General features: G+C 40.6%; 2 protein-coding genes across 2 annotated transcripts; one reads left to right on the top strand and one right to left on the bottom strand.

Annotated features, from left to right (window-relative positions):
• Window positions 1-6,767: 6,767 nt before the first annotated feature.
• Window positions 6,768-7,824, bottom strand: LOC124371028 (jerky protein homolog-like). The gene is made up of 2 exons (XM_046829336.1): window positions 7,285-7,824; window positions 6,768-7,082 (listed from the first exon to the last, which is right to left on the bottom strand). Exons 1-2 carry the CDS (start codon window positions 7,822-7,824, stop codon window positions 6,768-6,770), a joined length of 855 nt encoding a protein of 284 aa, XP_046685292.1.
• A 2,617-nt stretch (window positions 7,825-10,441) lies between these two features.
• LOC124371025 lies at window positions 10,442-12,562 on the top strand. The gene is made up of 2 exons (XM_046829335.1): window positions 10,442-11,006; window positions 11,975-12,562. The coding sequence occupies exons 1-2, from the start codon at window positions 10,443-10,445 to the stop codon at window positions 12,560-12,562; spliced, it is 1,152 nt and encodes a 383-aa protein (XP_046685291.1). The 5' UTR covers window position 10,442.
• Window positions 12,563-16,796: the final 4,234 nt, after the last annotated feature.

Below are 16,796 nucleotides of genomic sequence, written 5' to 3'. Positions count from 1 at the left end.
AAAGACTTAGCCAAATAACTGTTAAACCAGGCCTGATAGATTTAAGCTGAGGCATTTTAAAATCAAAAATTAAAGTATGTACGGACTTTGAAAAGGACGTAGTGCTTTCATTTGATGAAATGAAGGTTGAGCCAGAAATATGTTACGATTCGGTACAAGATAAAATGTTAGGCCCTCATTCAGGAGTACAAGTTGTTGTCTGTCGAGCGTTAGTTGGAAAATGGAAACAGCCTATATACTATGATTTTGATAGGCCAGTTGATGAGGAACTTTTTTTTAAATTGTTGGTACCGTTGAGGCTATAGGTTTCCAAGTCCGAGCTTTTGTTTGTGACATGGGGTCTACAAACCAAAAACTTGGAAGTCAGTTAAAAATAAGTACAAATTGTTCTAACATAAAGAACCCCTTTGCCCCAAACAGAACTATATGGTGTTTCTTTGATGTTCCTCACCTTTTAAAACTTCTAAGTAACCATTTGCTAGATGATGGATATTTGCTTTCTGATGGGAAATTGGTTTTGCCACAGATATTTTTTAAACTGATGGAACTGCAAAAAGACGGAGATCTGAAATTTGCATATAAAGTTTCACTAAACCATCTTTTGCTAAAAGGATCAGAAAGACAAAATGTTAGAAAGGCAGATGAGTTACTTTCTAACACTGTAGCTAAAGCTATAGAGTACAATTTGCATGGGAATGACCCCGTTGTCTCTTTCATCAAAACGGTCAATGATAGATTTGACGTATTGAACTCTAGGCAGCCGTACGACCCCACGAATAAATTAAAATGCGGTTATAGCATAAACCTAACAGAACAAGATCAAGCTCTTGAAAACCTACATCAATTGTGTAAGTCAATGAGAGTTGTTAAAACAAAATCCCAACCAAATTGTGCTGAAACAAACAATACCGGAACTAATAAAGCACTGAACACAGGAAAAAATATGGAATTAACCACCCAATCGGTTGATAATAACAAAAATACACCCAAGAGGAAAAGTGCTAAGAGAGATAAGACAAAAACAAGGAGGCTGGGTTGTTACCATTTCAGAAAGGTTTTCTTATTTCTATTAGCAGTTTAAGGGGCTTATATAATGAAATGAATAAAGAAGGTTACACGTATCTTATGCCATCAAGATGTAATCAAGACTGTGAGTCCTACTTTTTCTTATTAGAGGCCTCGGAAAATTCTATGATCACCCACTTCCAACAGCAGTTAGTAATAGAATAAAATCATTACTTTTAAGCCGTTGTCCTGTTCCATTAACAAAGCACGGGAACTGTTTTGGAAGAAGACTCAGCGACGTTAAGTGCTGATTTGATTGACAACCTACAGGGTGAAAACACAAATGTCTCATCTGCAGAGAACATATCACAAGATCAAATTGAAGGTGATAAAGTACAAGAGGATGAGTTAATAGAAACACTAAATTCCAAATTTAATTTAGACACAGATGTATTGAGCAGCGATGCTTGTCAAGAAATCCTGATTTACTGAAAATGCTTGCAGGGTACATAGCGTTTAGGGTGAAAAAGAATAAAATTGATCACATCGTATATTTATAGTCATCTTTCAAGTCAAAACATTACAGACAAGCAATATTGGCTCTCTACAATATTCAGGGGGTCACTAATGGAACCATCAGATAATTGGCTTCAAATAGTTTGTAACATGGAAAAAGACTTTAATACTTACCATGGTGATAGCCTAAATAAGGGTGACAATGTGATGGCAAACTTAAAGAAAATGCTTTCGTTAAAGTACCCGGATATCGACGAATTCGCTATTTCGTGTTACGTCCGTACAAAAACATTCATAAGAATGAAATCTGAGAATAAGACAAAAAACTTTGAAAAGGTACATATGTACTGATTCAGATGACGGGCGACAGAACAGTAAAAAACTGGCTAAACTTCAGTAAATATCAGGTAATTGTTACACGTTATTTATTATTTAATAGCAAGTTGTAAAACATAAATACGTAAATACTAGTAGGATATTAATATTGCTTTTTTTAAATGTTACACAATTATGTTTTTAATAATTTTGAAGTATTTCAATTAGTGTTTCAATCAGAGTACGTAATATTTACTATTTCAGTTGATAAATGTATAATAAGTTAACAAATAGATTACTTTATAAAGTTTTTGTTTTCAGCCAGTGCAACGCATTCGTAGTGATACAAAGCGTACATTAAATTTAACAAGAATGACTTATAGAATAAAGAAGAAAATAAACAACAGAAAGGATGTATTAAAATTAACTAAAACGATTACTGCAAACGTGTTTACTAGTAAGTGTTTCGGCCATGTTTTAAGTCTTGGTTTTAATTTAATTATACTGTATATAAATAAAGTGTCTTTATCCATAATATATATGTTTGTAACTTCGGGGAGGGGGGAGATGCGCATGAACCCTACTTTGTATTCTAGCTTCCTTGGGGGCAACCTCGAGCAACGCCTCCAGCGTACCTTACACAAAATCCAAAAATTGCGGAAGGAACGGAATTTTACATTACTGGGGAATATACAGTTCTCCAGTTTCTGCAGCGAGCAAGCCATGTTGTAATGGACGCCGTTGTCAACTCCAATGATGATGATGATCCAGATGATGGTGTGGCTCACCCACCACCTCCTTCGCCAATCGGAATACCTCCTTTACTTGAGGATCCCGTGGAACCGATTGCGGGACCTAGACGACGCAGACGCGCTCCAGAAGGTAACACCTCAGTTCAATGCATAATCGCGTAAAGTGAAAGAGATTAGCTATGCTCCTTAAATTAGCCCATGCACTTTTCATATATATATATATATATATATCAACTTCTACATAACATTTTTTTGCTAGCGAGCAAAACTGATACGCGACATTAAGAATGTTTAACTTACTTGCTGGCATCAAAAAGATAAATAAGAATTTTCACATGAATACTAAAAGATTTTCAGTCGAACTATGTCTTAAATAGTACAAGAATGATTTGTGGAGCTAATGACATCAGTATCCAGGAATGCCCGGCTGGAGGATATGAAGGATATCCAATATTCTCTATAAAAGATGACCAAACTTAGGTAATTCGACCATACGAAATTATGTTTCCGTCTACAAATTTTAATTAATTAAATCGTTGAAAACATTTCAACAGTTGAATTTAATTATTTTGTCTTCAGATCCAATTAGTGAGAATCCTCAAGAAGTTCTTGGAAGAGGACGAAGACCTGTCCACGGTGCTGTCCGTGGTCGCAGTCAGCTCGTGGGCGCGGTCGAGCCCGTGGGCGTGGTCTAGCCCGTGGTCGCGATCGTAGTCTAGTTCAAGGTAAGCTTAAAGAATTTGTTGAGGATTACTTAAATGTTTCAAATGAAGATTAGCCTGCTAAACAATATAATTAAATTCAAATTATGTTTCTGAACATTTAAATTGAACAAATTTAAAATGAACATTTAAAAAATGCTAAAAAATTAGTGTAACACATTTTGTGGCAAGAACCATGTTAAAATTACATTTTGAACATCAGTAAATTTTCAATACTAAAAATGCTCTATTTTCTGATAGAATAATTCCTTTGAGATGCGGTTTGTGGCATTCAATTCAGTAAGCTATTACCTTTAAAATTATGTATCACAAGGTATAGGATTCCATTAAGAATATTCACGATACCCTTGGCAGGACGTCCCCCGTTGGTGTGACATAACAAAACATTGTTCCAAAAAGTAGATGCCCAATCTCTATCACGATTGTAAGAGGTTTCAAATTTATATTTAAATTATTAAAGGATATATTTGGGTGTTTCCAGACATAATATACACCCTGTATATGTTTTGGTGAAGCCAAATGTCTGGCCAATGAAGTGGAAATAAGCACTGAATCATAAAATGAGATACAAAAACATACACAAAAATTAACACACGAAAAAACACTTATTTACATATTTACAGTTTTATCCTTCAGGTTTTTATGGGCAGTTATGTTTCATGAAACATTCAGGGTGAACACCGGCTTCACAGTTCAGACACATGTTCCGTGTTCTCCGGCGTTTCCCTTCAGGATTGTTGCGGCCGCTACATACAGTACAACTTTTTTCCTTACCATTTGGAAATTTTTGTAAACCCCGTCTCCTTGGACCATCAGCTCTCTCCATTTCAGCTTCTACATTGGTCCTGGTCATCATCACACGGGAGCGCTAAGTCGTCGACAATTGAAACTGTAAATTCAAACCGACTTAGTACATTTTCTGTCGTGTTCAATTTATATAAGATGTAGGCGTTGACTACCATACGACCAAAAATGTTGAAGATTACTTTTTTCCATGTTTTCATATTACGTCTTTCATCCAAGTATGTGTATAACATCTGGTCGGTACCGTCTATACCACCCATACCCATGTTGTATTCATGAACTATGTCTGGCTTTCTTTGTATTATAACTCTCCCCCGTCTCATGCGTGTAAATTGAACTGTTTTTGCCAAGCTTTTAGAAGAAACTAAAATAAACTGTGATTTATTGCTTATTTTCTCACGCCATGCCATCTGCAATATGGGTCCTTTCCTGAGATACCTTTTTTGACCAACACCATACTTTCCAAGCAAAGGTTTTCTTACTCCCTTTCTATTTTTCCGAATTGTACCAGTCAACCAGGTCATTTTTGAATATAATTCTCTGGCCAGTGAAATAGTGGTAAAAAAATTGTCCAAAAAATATGGTATCCTTTGTTTAGAAGGTTTCCCATTTGCAGTAGTTTCATTACTACGTAATGGCTCAAGCCACTGCGTTCAATTTCTCTCCGTTCACTATCAGTTGCGTATTGTGCCCCTTTATAACAAAAAAAAAAGACAAACAATAGTGTGTAACTGAGTCACACAGTACCCACAGTTTTACTCCCCAGCGATTATGTTTTTTCTTGGGCAGATATTGAGTAAGACCTGTTCGTTTTTTCGTGCCAACTAATGACTCGTCTATGGACACTTTTTGATAGGGGGTATAGTGAAACTTGAAAAGTCGGTTGGCATGTTCAATGACGGGTTGGAATCTACCGCAGGGGTCATAGTTTTGTTCACCAATTCTGGCCAATGTGTTCCCATCAACAACATGAAAGAATTTCAAAATTAACTCAAATCGGTTTCGGCTAAACATTTTTCGAAACCAAGGTGTAGAGTGAGCCGCATTTTTAGCCCAGTAACTTCTAATGTTAGGCTTTCTCACTATGCCCATGTTTATAATGACAGCCAAAAACCCTTTCATTTCATCTACAGTAACCCTGACCCAATCCTTCATGCGACTTTGAGGAGATAAGACATTAGCCAACATAAATTGAGTTGCATAGCGGTTTGTCTCTGTTACCAGTGTTGCAATAAATGTAGCGGTAAAAAACAGATTGATATAATCTATAGGCCTGGAATTTACCGGAGGGCAATGTTTAGGGCCAGGTTGTTCCTCAAAAGTAAATTGATGGTCGAACCCACGATCAATTTCTTCTGCTAGCTCATCCCAACTACTACTTTCTGGTTCTGGGTCGGGTCGACATCTGCCCCCACCTCTTCCTCGAACAGGAGCACGACCAACTCTCATTCTTGGTCTTGGACCACCTCTAGCATTCTGGCTATGTTGTGGGGCCTCATCTTCCGATGACGATTCATACAAGTTGGGGGTTGGAGGGAGGTGGAAATTACCATTAGGCCTAGGCCTACCTTGTCCCGATGTTGACGGGTACGGCTCAAAGTCCGGGTCAGCGTCTGAGTCATCAACACTTTCACTGTCACCATCCAAAGATGAACTACTACTGCTCGTAGTGTCATCTTGAAAACTATCATCACTGTTATCAATAAAAGCTGCATTTCCTTCACGTTGTAAACCACTTACTAATGTATTCTCACTTGCAGGAGACTGACAACGTTTCTTTTTACTGGGAGCACTCATATTTCACATCCAACAATACTAAACAGAAGAATTATACACAACAACTCACCAAAGACTCAAATAACCTTAGCTGTAAACAAACAATAGCGAAATGGCGCGAAATAACAACAAGTAATGACCATGTGACGCGGGAAGCGATCAGCTGAGAGCGCCGCCACAGCCTTCTGAATCACGCAACTTCTCGCTTGTTTTGTAACATAAACACCGCTTCAGTACTGCATGTATAATACATATTCAAAAGCTTTAGTTTTGTACCAATATTGATAGTATTTAGTTTGTTACGCGATCAATAAATAAAAAAGTATTACTTGCCCATATATCGGCACTTGGCCGTATTCACGTGTACCGCCCTTGCCGATACCTAGTCATAGTTGGTGATATCAATTTTACAATACAGTAGAGTCCCGCCGATCCGAACCCCGCCAATCCGAAAATCCGCCTAATCCGAACACGGCTAGGAGAAAATATAAAATTGCTAAAAAGGCAGGAAAATAAATTAAAACCAGTTATTATAGTAAAACGTAAGTTTTATTTCTCAAAGCATTTACTTACTGACATATAGAAACTGAAATTACATTTGAAACGTTAGATGATACATACATTGTACGGAATTTATACTGTTAATAAATGAAACATAGTACTGTACTGTACTTTATTTATAATGTACAAACCCCTACGCAAGGCTTAGCAAATAATTTGTACTTTAACTTGGACACAATAAGGGATAAAAACGTAAAACAAAACACTGCAAAACCCAACACTTTCTTAAGACCTAAAGTCAGTGATCTTCTTTTGACGCAACACACTAAAACGACTGGACGATGCAATGTTTCGCCAACGCCGAATGAACATTACGTCATTGGGAGTAGCAGCGTAATGCTAGTTGCTCGACGTAGCGTAGAGCGAGGTCAAAGGCACTTGCAGCTGCGCTGTGTGGAACAATATCGGTAGTTTGGGCGTCTCCCTCATCCTCACTGCTACATGAGTCATCAGCTGGGACTCCTTGCACCTGTGCCACGATGTCTTCGTCTGTGTACTCCTCGAAGCCTTTGTCATCTACAGCCGTCCACTCATCAACACACTCCTTCTCTACATTTTCGCATCCCGGTATTTTTTTTACAAGAGGAAGAAGTTCGCATTCATTTACCGGTGGAACAACCTCTTCAACAAACTGCAGATCAGGCCAAAGATTTTTTCCAAGATTTCTGCAGAGCTCCTACGCTTGTGTTCTCCCAAGCCTCTGCCACCCAGAAAATTACATCTTTGATCGTGATTTTCTTAAGCTTTTGGAGAATTGTGAGGTCTTCATTTTCCTCAAGCAGGCTTCGGAGCAGCTTTTTCCGATAATTTTGCTTCAACGCTTGTAGAACTACTTGGTCCATTGGTTGTATGATCGAAGTAACGTTCGGTGGTAGAAAAATTGCTTTTATATCACCAATAACCAGCTCTAAGTCATCCGGATGGGACGGAGCGTTATCTATGAGTAACAACGCTCTATCAGGCAGTCCATTTTCTTCATTGTAGGCTCTCACGTTGGGCACAAATTGTTTCTCAAACCATTCTTGAAACAAAGCACGATCCATCCAAGCTTTCTTTTGGTTTTTATAGTAAACCGGCAGAGCGTTCATATTCATGTTTTTAAAACATCGAGGTTTTTTGGATTTACCGATAACCATCAAAGGTATCTTATTGGTGGCGGAAGCGTTGCTGCATGCTAATACGGTTAGTCGTTGCTTATCCATTTTAAATCCTGGAGCGGACTTTTCTTCTCTTGAAGCTAGGCTCTTTTTTGGCAACGCTTTGAAATTTAGCCCCGTTTCATCAGCGTTGTACACTTGCTGGGGTGAGTAGGAGGATGTAATTTCTTTGAACTCCTGAAGATACTCTGCGGCTGCTTTGCTGTCTGCAGACATCTTTTCGCCAGTTACAGTCAGTTGCCTGATACCGTGCCTTTTTTTCCACCGATCTAAAAAACCGCAACTAGCCGAAAATGACGGATCGCCTCCCATAAGGATGTTTAGTAGAAGCGCCTTTTCTTTAATAAGAGGGCCGGTAATGGGAATGCCTTTTTGTCTCTCTTGAGAAAACCACAAGTAAAGTGCTTCATCGAGTTTGTCATACGATGACACAGTAGTAGTTTGACGTTTTTCTAAAGTGTTTTCACTTGTAACAGAGCAAAATTGTTCGATTTTTGCCCGCTTCTTTTTCCAGTCACTGATCGTCGCTTTACCGACACCAAATTCAATTGAAAGTTGAGTAGCACTTTCACCATTGTCTAGTCTTTTGAGAACTTCGAGTTTTTCTTTTAACGTACACGAGTTGTGTTTACGTTTACTAGCCATAATGATATCGGATATACGCACAGAGCAGAGCAAAGAACAAACAAAACTGCAAACCACAAACTACAGAATACAAAGTAAGAGCACGTGCTGCGCGTATGGAAGATTGCACTAAACTGTCGTCTCGCCACTCGTCACCGGGGTGGGTGGTGGAGGGAATAGGGGTGAGGTAGTGGCAGTCCAATAGTTTTGCGCGCCACACTGTTTCAAGGTCACCGACCAACTCGCCCCGCCCACCACAGACAGGTGGCTTCTACTAGATTCATTACGCACAAACAATGGCACTCAGTTTCGACCACGCGATGTTACCGTACAAAGACAGGAAGCTGTAATATTATTATTACGTTTAATACGTACTTACTATTGTTTATTGCATTTGATTATTGTATGCATTTAATTGTTTTAAAACCACGTAAATTGCACTTGAAAGTTGATAAATGGTACTATTTAACAAAAATCCGCCTAGTCCGAATTTCCCGTCAATCCGAACAAGGTTCGGTCCCAATTAGATTAGTTCGGATTGGCGGGACTCTACTGTACTCTGCTTGCCGATATGTCGGCACTTGGCGCTCAAAGGGTTAATAAAGGGTGTCTTGCTAAGAAAGATTTAGCCCAGTCTCGTCCAGGTAAATTGTCTTTAAATTGTCTAACAACCTTTCCTTGACTACAGAGATAAGCGTTAACAACAAAACGTAAATCAACTTCATCCATGGGAAAGCCATATTCAGAAAGCTTATCTACGTGGCTTGCAAATGCTTGTTCCTATTCTTTACTAAAGATATTTGGATGACCAGGTGAAGAGGTGTGCCGGTTTTTCAGCTTATTTTTGATGGTGCTTCGGCAGATCTTGAAATGTGACTCAGCCTGTCGTTGTCTCATTTGTCCTGATCTAATAGCTTCTAAGCAGTCGTTAAGTTTGGCTTCCGTGTAATCATGATATTTTCTACTCCCTGGTTGCCTCTTGTACTTTGATGGCATCTTTTTGTATCTGAAATAAATAAACATAGTGTTGGTAACTCAAACAATAAATAATAGCATTATAAAAATGGATAGAAACGCCATTTTTCAACAGTTTAGTCAATTTATATCATAGTACGGGCTACTTTGGCCCACTTTTTACTGGGACAAAGTTACCCGTTTTTCTTCAGTTACCAACACACTTTCTTTATCTATTCTAGCAACATAATATCTTAAAAGTTAATCCAGAAAACCTGATATATATTGTTTATTAGGATAATATTGGCTTTGAATTGTAGCACTTACCTTAACTAAAGTATGTTAAACAATCCCGGTACTGATGAAAGTTTGACAACCACAAAACACGACTCTTCGACAAGGTTATGCAATAAGAACTGCTTCAACCTAGCGGCCAATTTATGAACTATTTTGAAGGTAGCCATCCTTGACTAGTGCTGTGACCTTTTTACTACTCGAACCGTATGCGATCGGACTGTTACAGACTAGGCTATGTTTCTTTTTCCATTCTGGGACAAAGTAACACCCCAGGGCCAAAGTAACCCGGAATTACGGTACTTTCTTTCAAAATAAATCGTTTCAAGCAATTATTCCATTAAAAATAAAAAGTATCTATTTCAGCACACAGCATGGTACATTAAATACAGTTCAGCATTGAACGTGTTAATCCGTTAACATGATCATTCCAACTCAATTTTGTGTCAATACAAATTCCCAGCAAATTAACAGATTGGTGATCGTTTTGAGAAAGGCTAAGCAATGGGTGAAGTGAATAAAACCTAGCATTTGCTAAGTCTAAGAGATTTTTAAGCTACTGCTTGGTTTGGTGTGAATAAAAAGCTAGCAGTTGCTAGGGGGTAGGAGTTGCTAGGATTTTTCCGGAAACCTAGCACTTGCTTACAATACCGAGTGAATAAAACACAACTTCTCAATTTAAAAGCTAGCAACTGCTAGGCTTTTGTTAAGTCAGCACCGAGGCATGCTAGCTTTTTACTTAGTTGTTTGTTGGACATCAGCCATGGCGGAGTTTATGCAAGTTCGACAGCATAAACATTATGGTGCTCGACGAGAGATAAATAAGTGTAAGGAACTGTTAAGGTTTGAGTCCGAAAGTATTGATTTTTTAGGCCGCGGAGTTTTTGAATGAAACTGACACTCGTGGCGGTGGACTTTCTCCAAGGAAACAAATGGAGGTTTTCTTAAGCCGTGTCCACACTATGCCGCGGTTGGCTTTTGGCAATGCCGCGTTGGCAAAGCCAATGCAATGTAGACGTGGCCGTTGGCATATGCCGCTGAGCCAATGGTTTGCCAACGAAAATCGCTCTAGTGTCGGTCTCCATCAAAGGAAGCCGGTGAGAGCCGGTAGTGGGGACGAGCCAACCGTTGGCTTCACGCGGCATGCACGTGGTTCAGTTGTGGCTGAGACAGTGCCGAGTACAGTCATGGAGTGGACGAACGATAAAGTGTGTCAACTTATTGAGCTCTACCGTGATAAACCTGTTCTGTGGGACTGTCGCTTGAAAGGGTACAAAGACAGAAACAAGAAACAAGATGCTCTTCAAGAAATAGCAGATGTTTTTGGTGTTGACAAAGCAGTAGTGGAAAAGAAAATTAAAAACCTAGTGTGCCATTTTTTACGTGAAATAAAAAAGGAGAGAGACTCAAGTAAGTCTGGTGCGGGAAATTCTGATGTGTACAAGAGTAAATGGTTTTGCTATAACAACATGCTATTTCTCCAGGATCGAAATACACCTAACGAAACGACGGACACAATCACGCAGGTAAATATATATTGACACAGTAAGTATTAGTAATTATATTTTACGTTCATATCAAACACATATTACATAGTTAGGGCTAATTATTTGTCTTGTTGAAAGGATAATTTTCCAGCCGGGGAAGCGAAGAAGTCTGCAAATTCTTTTCTAGTGGCTTGTGCCTCATCAGTGCTTCTTCTTGAAGTTCGAGGAATGTTGACCAAAGCTTGATTTGAAGGGGATTGTCTCCAATGTCCTGGATTGATCTCACCTGTAGTTGAGCACTCAGAGTCGAATGTTCCCACGGGGTTGTACACTGATTTGGAATTACTTTTCCTCAAGTAGTTGTGCAGATAAAGTACTGCCAACACCACCAGCGTAGCCCATTCTGGTTTTAATAGCATAGGTCTTTGTAGTATGCGGTACACAGAGGATATTATGCCGAATGCATTCTCAGAAACTCTACGTGCTCTACTTAACCGATAGTTGAACACTCTTTCTTTAGAGTCCTTTTTTTGAATACCTGGATATGGTTTCATGATGTGCTTCGATAAAGGAAAAGCATCATCGGCCACAAAAACATACGGTGTTTTATCTGTTCTTCCAGGAAGAGGAGTAGGAGGAGGAAGATGCATTGTGTTGTTCCTCAGACAATCTCTGAATGTTGTGTGACTAAACACACCTCCGTCTGATATTCTTCCTTGACAACCAAACACTTGCGTAGATAAAGTTGTAGTGCGCATCTACCACCGCAAATAGAACTATACTGAAAAACCCCTTGTAGTTGAAATATTCTGTGCCACTATGGATAGGTGCTTGCAAACTCAATATGCTTCCCATCAAAGGCCCCCACACAGTTTGGGAAATTCCACTTATCATTGAACTCTTTTGAAATAACTTTCCACTCTGCTTCTGTTTTTGGCATCTGAAACAAAATGACAACAATATAGCAATATTCATTATCCAATCATTAATCTTTTCCTTTTTTTTAGGACGAGCATACAAATAAAGATGGAGATACTGCAAACCAATCGCAAACTGTCAACCAGGACCAAGTTGCTGGACCAAGTGGAGAAACGCCTCGAAAACGTGTAAGTTTGCCAAAGGAACAGTCTGATCGGCCAGGCGGAGGCCCACAAAAGAAAAAAAAGACTACAGCTACAGAAGAAGCTCTGTCAATTATGAGAAGTATCCAAGGTCGGCATAAAGGTATGGATCAGTTCAAATCTTTTGGAGAGCAAGTAGGACTGCGTATTAAAGACCTCCCATCATCAAATGCTCAGAAGAAAATTGCAAAACACCTTATTAGTAATATTCTGTTTGAAGCAGAAATGGGCAAGTACGACTATGGCAACCCAATCGGCGGAAGTTACTCACAGCCATTCTACCCAACACCGAACTACGTACAACAACCGATTTCTGTCCCGATGCCACCAGCTTGTCCCAATCCAAACCCATGTAGTGAGCAGCTGTCTTTTCACGGAATCACACAGGCAAACTCTCCAGATTCAGTCATAAGCTCCTCGCTATCAACCCATACGGACAATGACTCTATCGACAATATATTGATGCACCTGTAATAATAATTTTACAAATTTAAATAAAAGAGAATTTTACACCTCATCTCTTCAAAATTCAAATTTGAGTTAAGACTTTTGTTCATGTTTGTTATTGTAATTAACTTAATACTCATTTTAACTAAGTAAATAAGGGTTTCATTTGTAATGGAGAGTGTTTTGTTCGGAACTTGAGACGCATGTCTACCAAATAAAGGTTTTTTTCTAATATACAATTTTTTCTTACCTTGATGTAATCCTGTAATACACTGACAATTGCTTCACAAACAGTCGGGATGATGGTTGATATTATTTGCTTTGAAATCTTGAATGTGTAACTTAACGAGTGGTAAGAGTCTCCCGTTGCCAAAAAAACCGCAGAGTAACTGCAAGGCGTTCATGTGGAGGAATAGCACTTCTGAAGGACGTGTCTCGTTTCTGGATGATACGAGCTATCTTATTTAGAAGATCTTCAAAGTCACTACTTTTCATTCGAAAAAAGTTTTTGAAACCACATCCATATCTGTACTCGAGATTTAATTCGTCTTCATCATCCAATACCAAATCCTTCATCAACTCACTAGTTCCGTATTTTCTTCTACTTTGAAGGCTTGGACGCACCCAAAACCGTCGTTTACGCAATTTTTCGTGATTGATAATTACAAAACGCGCCTAAAGCAACTAGTACATCCTCCTCGTCAGACATTTTGCGACTGAATGCCAACTCACGTGTAGACGACAAGCCAAAATCTAGGTTTTGCCGCGTTGGCTTTGCCAACGCGGCATTGCCAAAAGCCAGCCGCGGCATAGTGTGGACACGGCTTAAGCTGCGTTTTCGTTTCGTCCGTAGCGACCGAAAAACGCTACATGTTGCGTTCGAATCGCTGCCGTCGTCGCAGGACGGCCAGTGTGGCCGGCTCCCATTTAACTCCATTCTAAACAGAGATTCTCCTATCGTTGCGATTCTGACGCAGCGACAAAAACGGTGAGTGTGGCCGTAGCCTTACACTGACCTAACAAACGTTTATTAAACTACATTGTTTGAATTCAATTAGCTGTCATATTATGTGTTAATATAAACGTATGTTCAAATGCCTATGTTTTCATTTCTTAAACCTTATTGTTTTAACCAAAGGTTATACATGATTTATATATTTTCTCCGATTGCACAATATTTTGATACGCTACTAAGGAACACACAAATATTTTACTAATTATAAGAAAACTAGGCTCATCAACAGCGAACATCCAGGCAGCTGGTACAAACTTTCTCACATACGATAGGTATTTAGACATGCTGACATGTATCTATATTTACATTAAAAATACTGCTTACCTCAAGGTAACAGCGAGTTTTTTCAGCTGGAGATCTAGGTTTGGCGACTCTGTCGCAAGAATCGACTTTTAAATCGCCTTCTACAAGATGAAGTAAGTCATAAAACTGTTCCCGTGTAAATCTAAAATACGCTTTAAATTTGACTTCATCGTCTAAAAGATGTTTATGTATAAGGGGAGGTTAAATACTCCTTCACGTTCTCTTTCTGTATACACAGCACTTACAGACTTTTTTTCACATAAACTCGTTAAACTAACTTCTTTCATTATTCATCGTAATTAGTTCTTGCATTACTAATGCACTACACAGCTTTTTCCTATTTTTGGCACTCATTATACTCTGCGGGAGAAATTTGAAGTTCGCACCCCACGAAGTCTAGGAAAACACTAGTCCGTCGTTGATAGTGGTGCGGTCTGAAGTGCATTGAACGCCGCACCCCGCTGCGGCGTATACCCCGGAGCTAGGAAAACGGGCCTTAAGCAGTGCGGCGTGGCATTGTACGCGGTGACCTGCTTTGCAGACTTCCATCAACTGAAGCACTTCTAATGAACAGAGAGACAAAATTTTAAAATACGTATGTGAAAATAAATAAGTAAATGAGATGTAATCAAAACGTACGTATACTGCATGAAAACCCGTAAAAAACACGGCAATGGGCGTATAACACGACGCTAGCGGGCAGCAGTTAAGGGGTTAATAGCGTTACGAGGTTTTTATTTGTTCATTTTGGTGTTAGAGGCTTTGTTAAATGGCTATATAGGAGTTATGTAGTTTGTTTGAATGCAAAGTTTGGAGGAAAAGACGATTCGGAGCTGTCAGTAATGTTCTTGCTTTACTGACCACTAACTGAAATTTTCAGTTCTATGATTTCAAGGACTGCAATAGTTTATAAACTTGCTGCAAATGAAACTGTTTTCTGCCGATGTAGCTCACGTATGGTGAGCATACTTCTAAGAATCTGATTGCATACGAGATTTTAAAAGTGAGCTACTTAACCTTCCTAGGAAATTTCTTTTAAAACCTGACGTGGTCCCTTATAAGAATTTATACCAGGACTCATTCGCCTGACTTGACTCAGAATGCGTCTTGTAGTGGACGAAAAAGTGGAATAGAAAAAAAATCTACACAAGGAAGCGCAACAGATTTTTAAAATATCACATTACCAAAACATCGATGATCGATGAGAAAATGCTATTACCTGCTATAAGTAAGTAGCACGAATGAGTGCCTCTCAGCGGTTAAGCGAGGATAGAATAAAGAGCGTTATGGAGATCGACCAGGGCAGAAACGACCAGGAGTCGACTGAGCGGCCTCTGGAGCCTACTCGAGCGGAGGAGAAGGCGGACACGGAAGTGCCCGTCCCGACCCCTACCAGCTTGGAGACGAGGTGCCAGAAAACGTCCGCTTGTCCTTCTGGAACGTGCTGACCTAGAGGAAGCCAAGAGGACAAGGCTGGAGCAAGCACTCGTGCCCAAACCAGACCCCCTCAAGGCAACCAGGTCAAATTCCGACATGATGGCTTTAAGACCGGAAGCAGAAAGCCTCACCCTGGCAGCCTCGGGGAAAACCTCCAAGAAGGGGCCTCCGAGGTCAAAGGGCGAGACCACTTCTGAGCCCGGGACAGGTCATCAACACGAATCAGCACCATGAGACATTGCTCTGGTGGCTGAAATTGACCGAGCTGACTTTCCAGTAACCTCCAAGCGAGACGAGGGGAGCAGCCGCAGAAATGCAAAAACGAGCAAAGACCCAGTAACCTCCATTGGAGACGAGGGTAAACAACTCCCAGCAACCTCTAAGAGAGACGAGGGAGGATGGACCACAAAGATACCAAAAAGGACAGAGGAAACAGCTATCCCTCTTTTTGACACAGCTGGAATCCCTGAGAGGGACCCTGTCCAAATCACCGGGTGTGTCGACCCAAAGCGCACCAAATAAGAGTCGGACTTGCGGAAGCCAAAGGCCATTACTGCTCCTAAGCTGCTCTACACGCCCATGCGACGCTCAGTACGGCCTGCCCTTCGTCACAAAGGGTGGCGACGAACCTCCGGAACAGAACGGACTATGGATTTTAGGATCGGTCAAGGCCAATCTGGGAAGAGGGAGATCCACACTTGGTGAGTTGGAGCTTGCGGCGGCTGAACGCGGCCTGCAGGCGGTGATGGTGCAAGAACCCTATGTAACAAACTAGGGGGACGGTTACCTCGTCCGCCAAAAGGTCGCTGCGTGTATAATGGGAGAGCCGACGAAAGGCCTACAGCGTTGGTCTTGGTGCGGGACGACTCAGGGGACGTTCTAGCAATAGAGGTCCCCATGAGGCCGTACTGCGCCGTTGCGCAGCTGACCTTCCAGAATGGTAACTCAATATACCTAGTTTCTGTCTACCTTCGTCGCGAAGTAGACATAACTGACGAACTTAATCACTTGCCTCACGTGGCCCAAGCAATCCGTGCCAGTGAAACAGAACTGGTCATTGGTATGGGACGCAAACTCCACACTTGAACTTTGGGATACCCAGTGGTCCAGGTGGTGGCGACGACCAAGAGAACGGAAAGGCAGGAGATTAGTTGACGGCAGTGGCTGCGGGGATGCGTATCATGAACTACCCGGGCCAGCTGGATACCTTCATCAGCAACAATGGTAGGCTTTGGTCGAAGATCGATGTCACATTTTGCTCTGAGGGCCTGGCCCCCGGGATGACTTCGTGGGAAGTGTTACCGTACGCCACCACCAGTGATCATAGCTTGATAGTCGCCACCTTCGGAGAGCGCCACGAGCAAGCATCGGAGGTGAGGCGAAGAAGATACATAATGAGCCAAGCAAACTGGCCATTATTTGCTAGAATACTACGGGGGACCGTAGAGAGTTGGCAAGACCAACAGGACCAAATATGGGAAGAGTCAAGAATACAAGTAAAAATTT

Source organism: Homalodisca vitripennis, unplaced genomic scaffold (assembly GCF_021130785.1).
Source record: "Homalodisca vitripennis isolate AUS2020 unplaced genomic scaffold, UT_GWSS_2.1 ScUCBcl_843;HRSCAF=3674, whole genome shotgun sequence".
NCBI classification, from domain to species: Eukaryota; Metazoa; Arthropoda; class Insecta; order Hemiptera; family Cicadellidae; genus Homalodisca; species Homalodisca vitripennis.
Note: the sequence above shows the minus strand (reverse complement) of the source record. Positions and strands in the feature narration are given on the sequence as shown.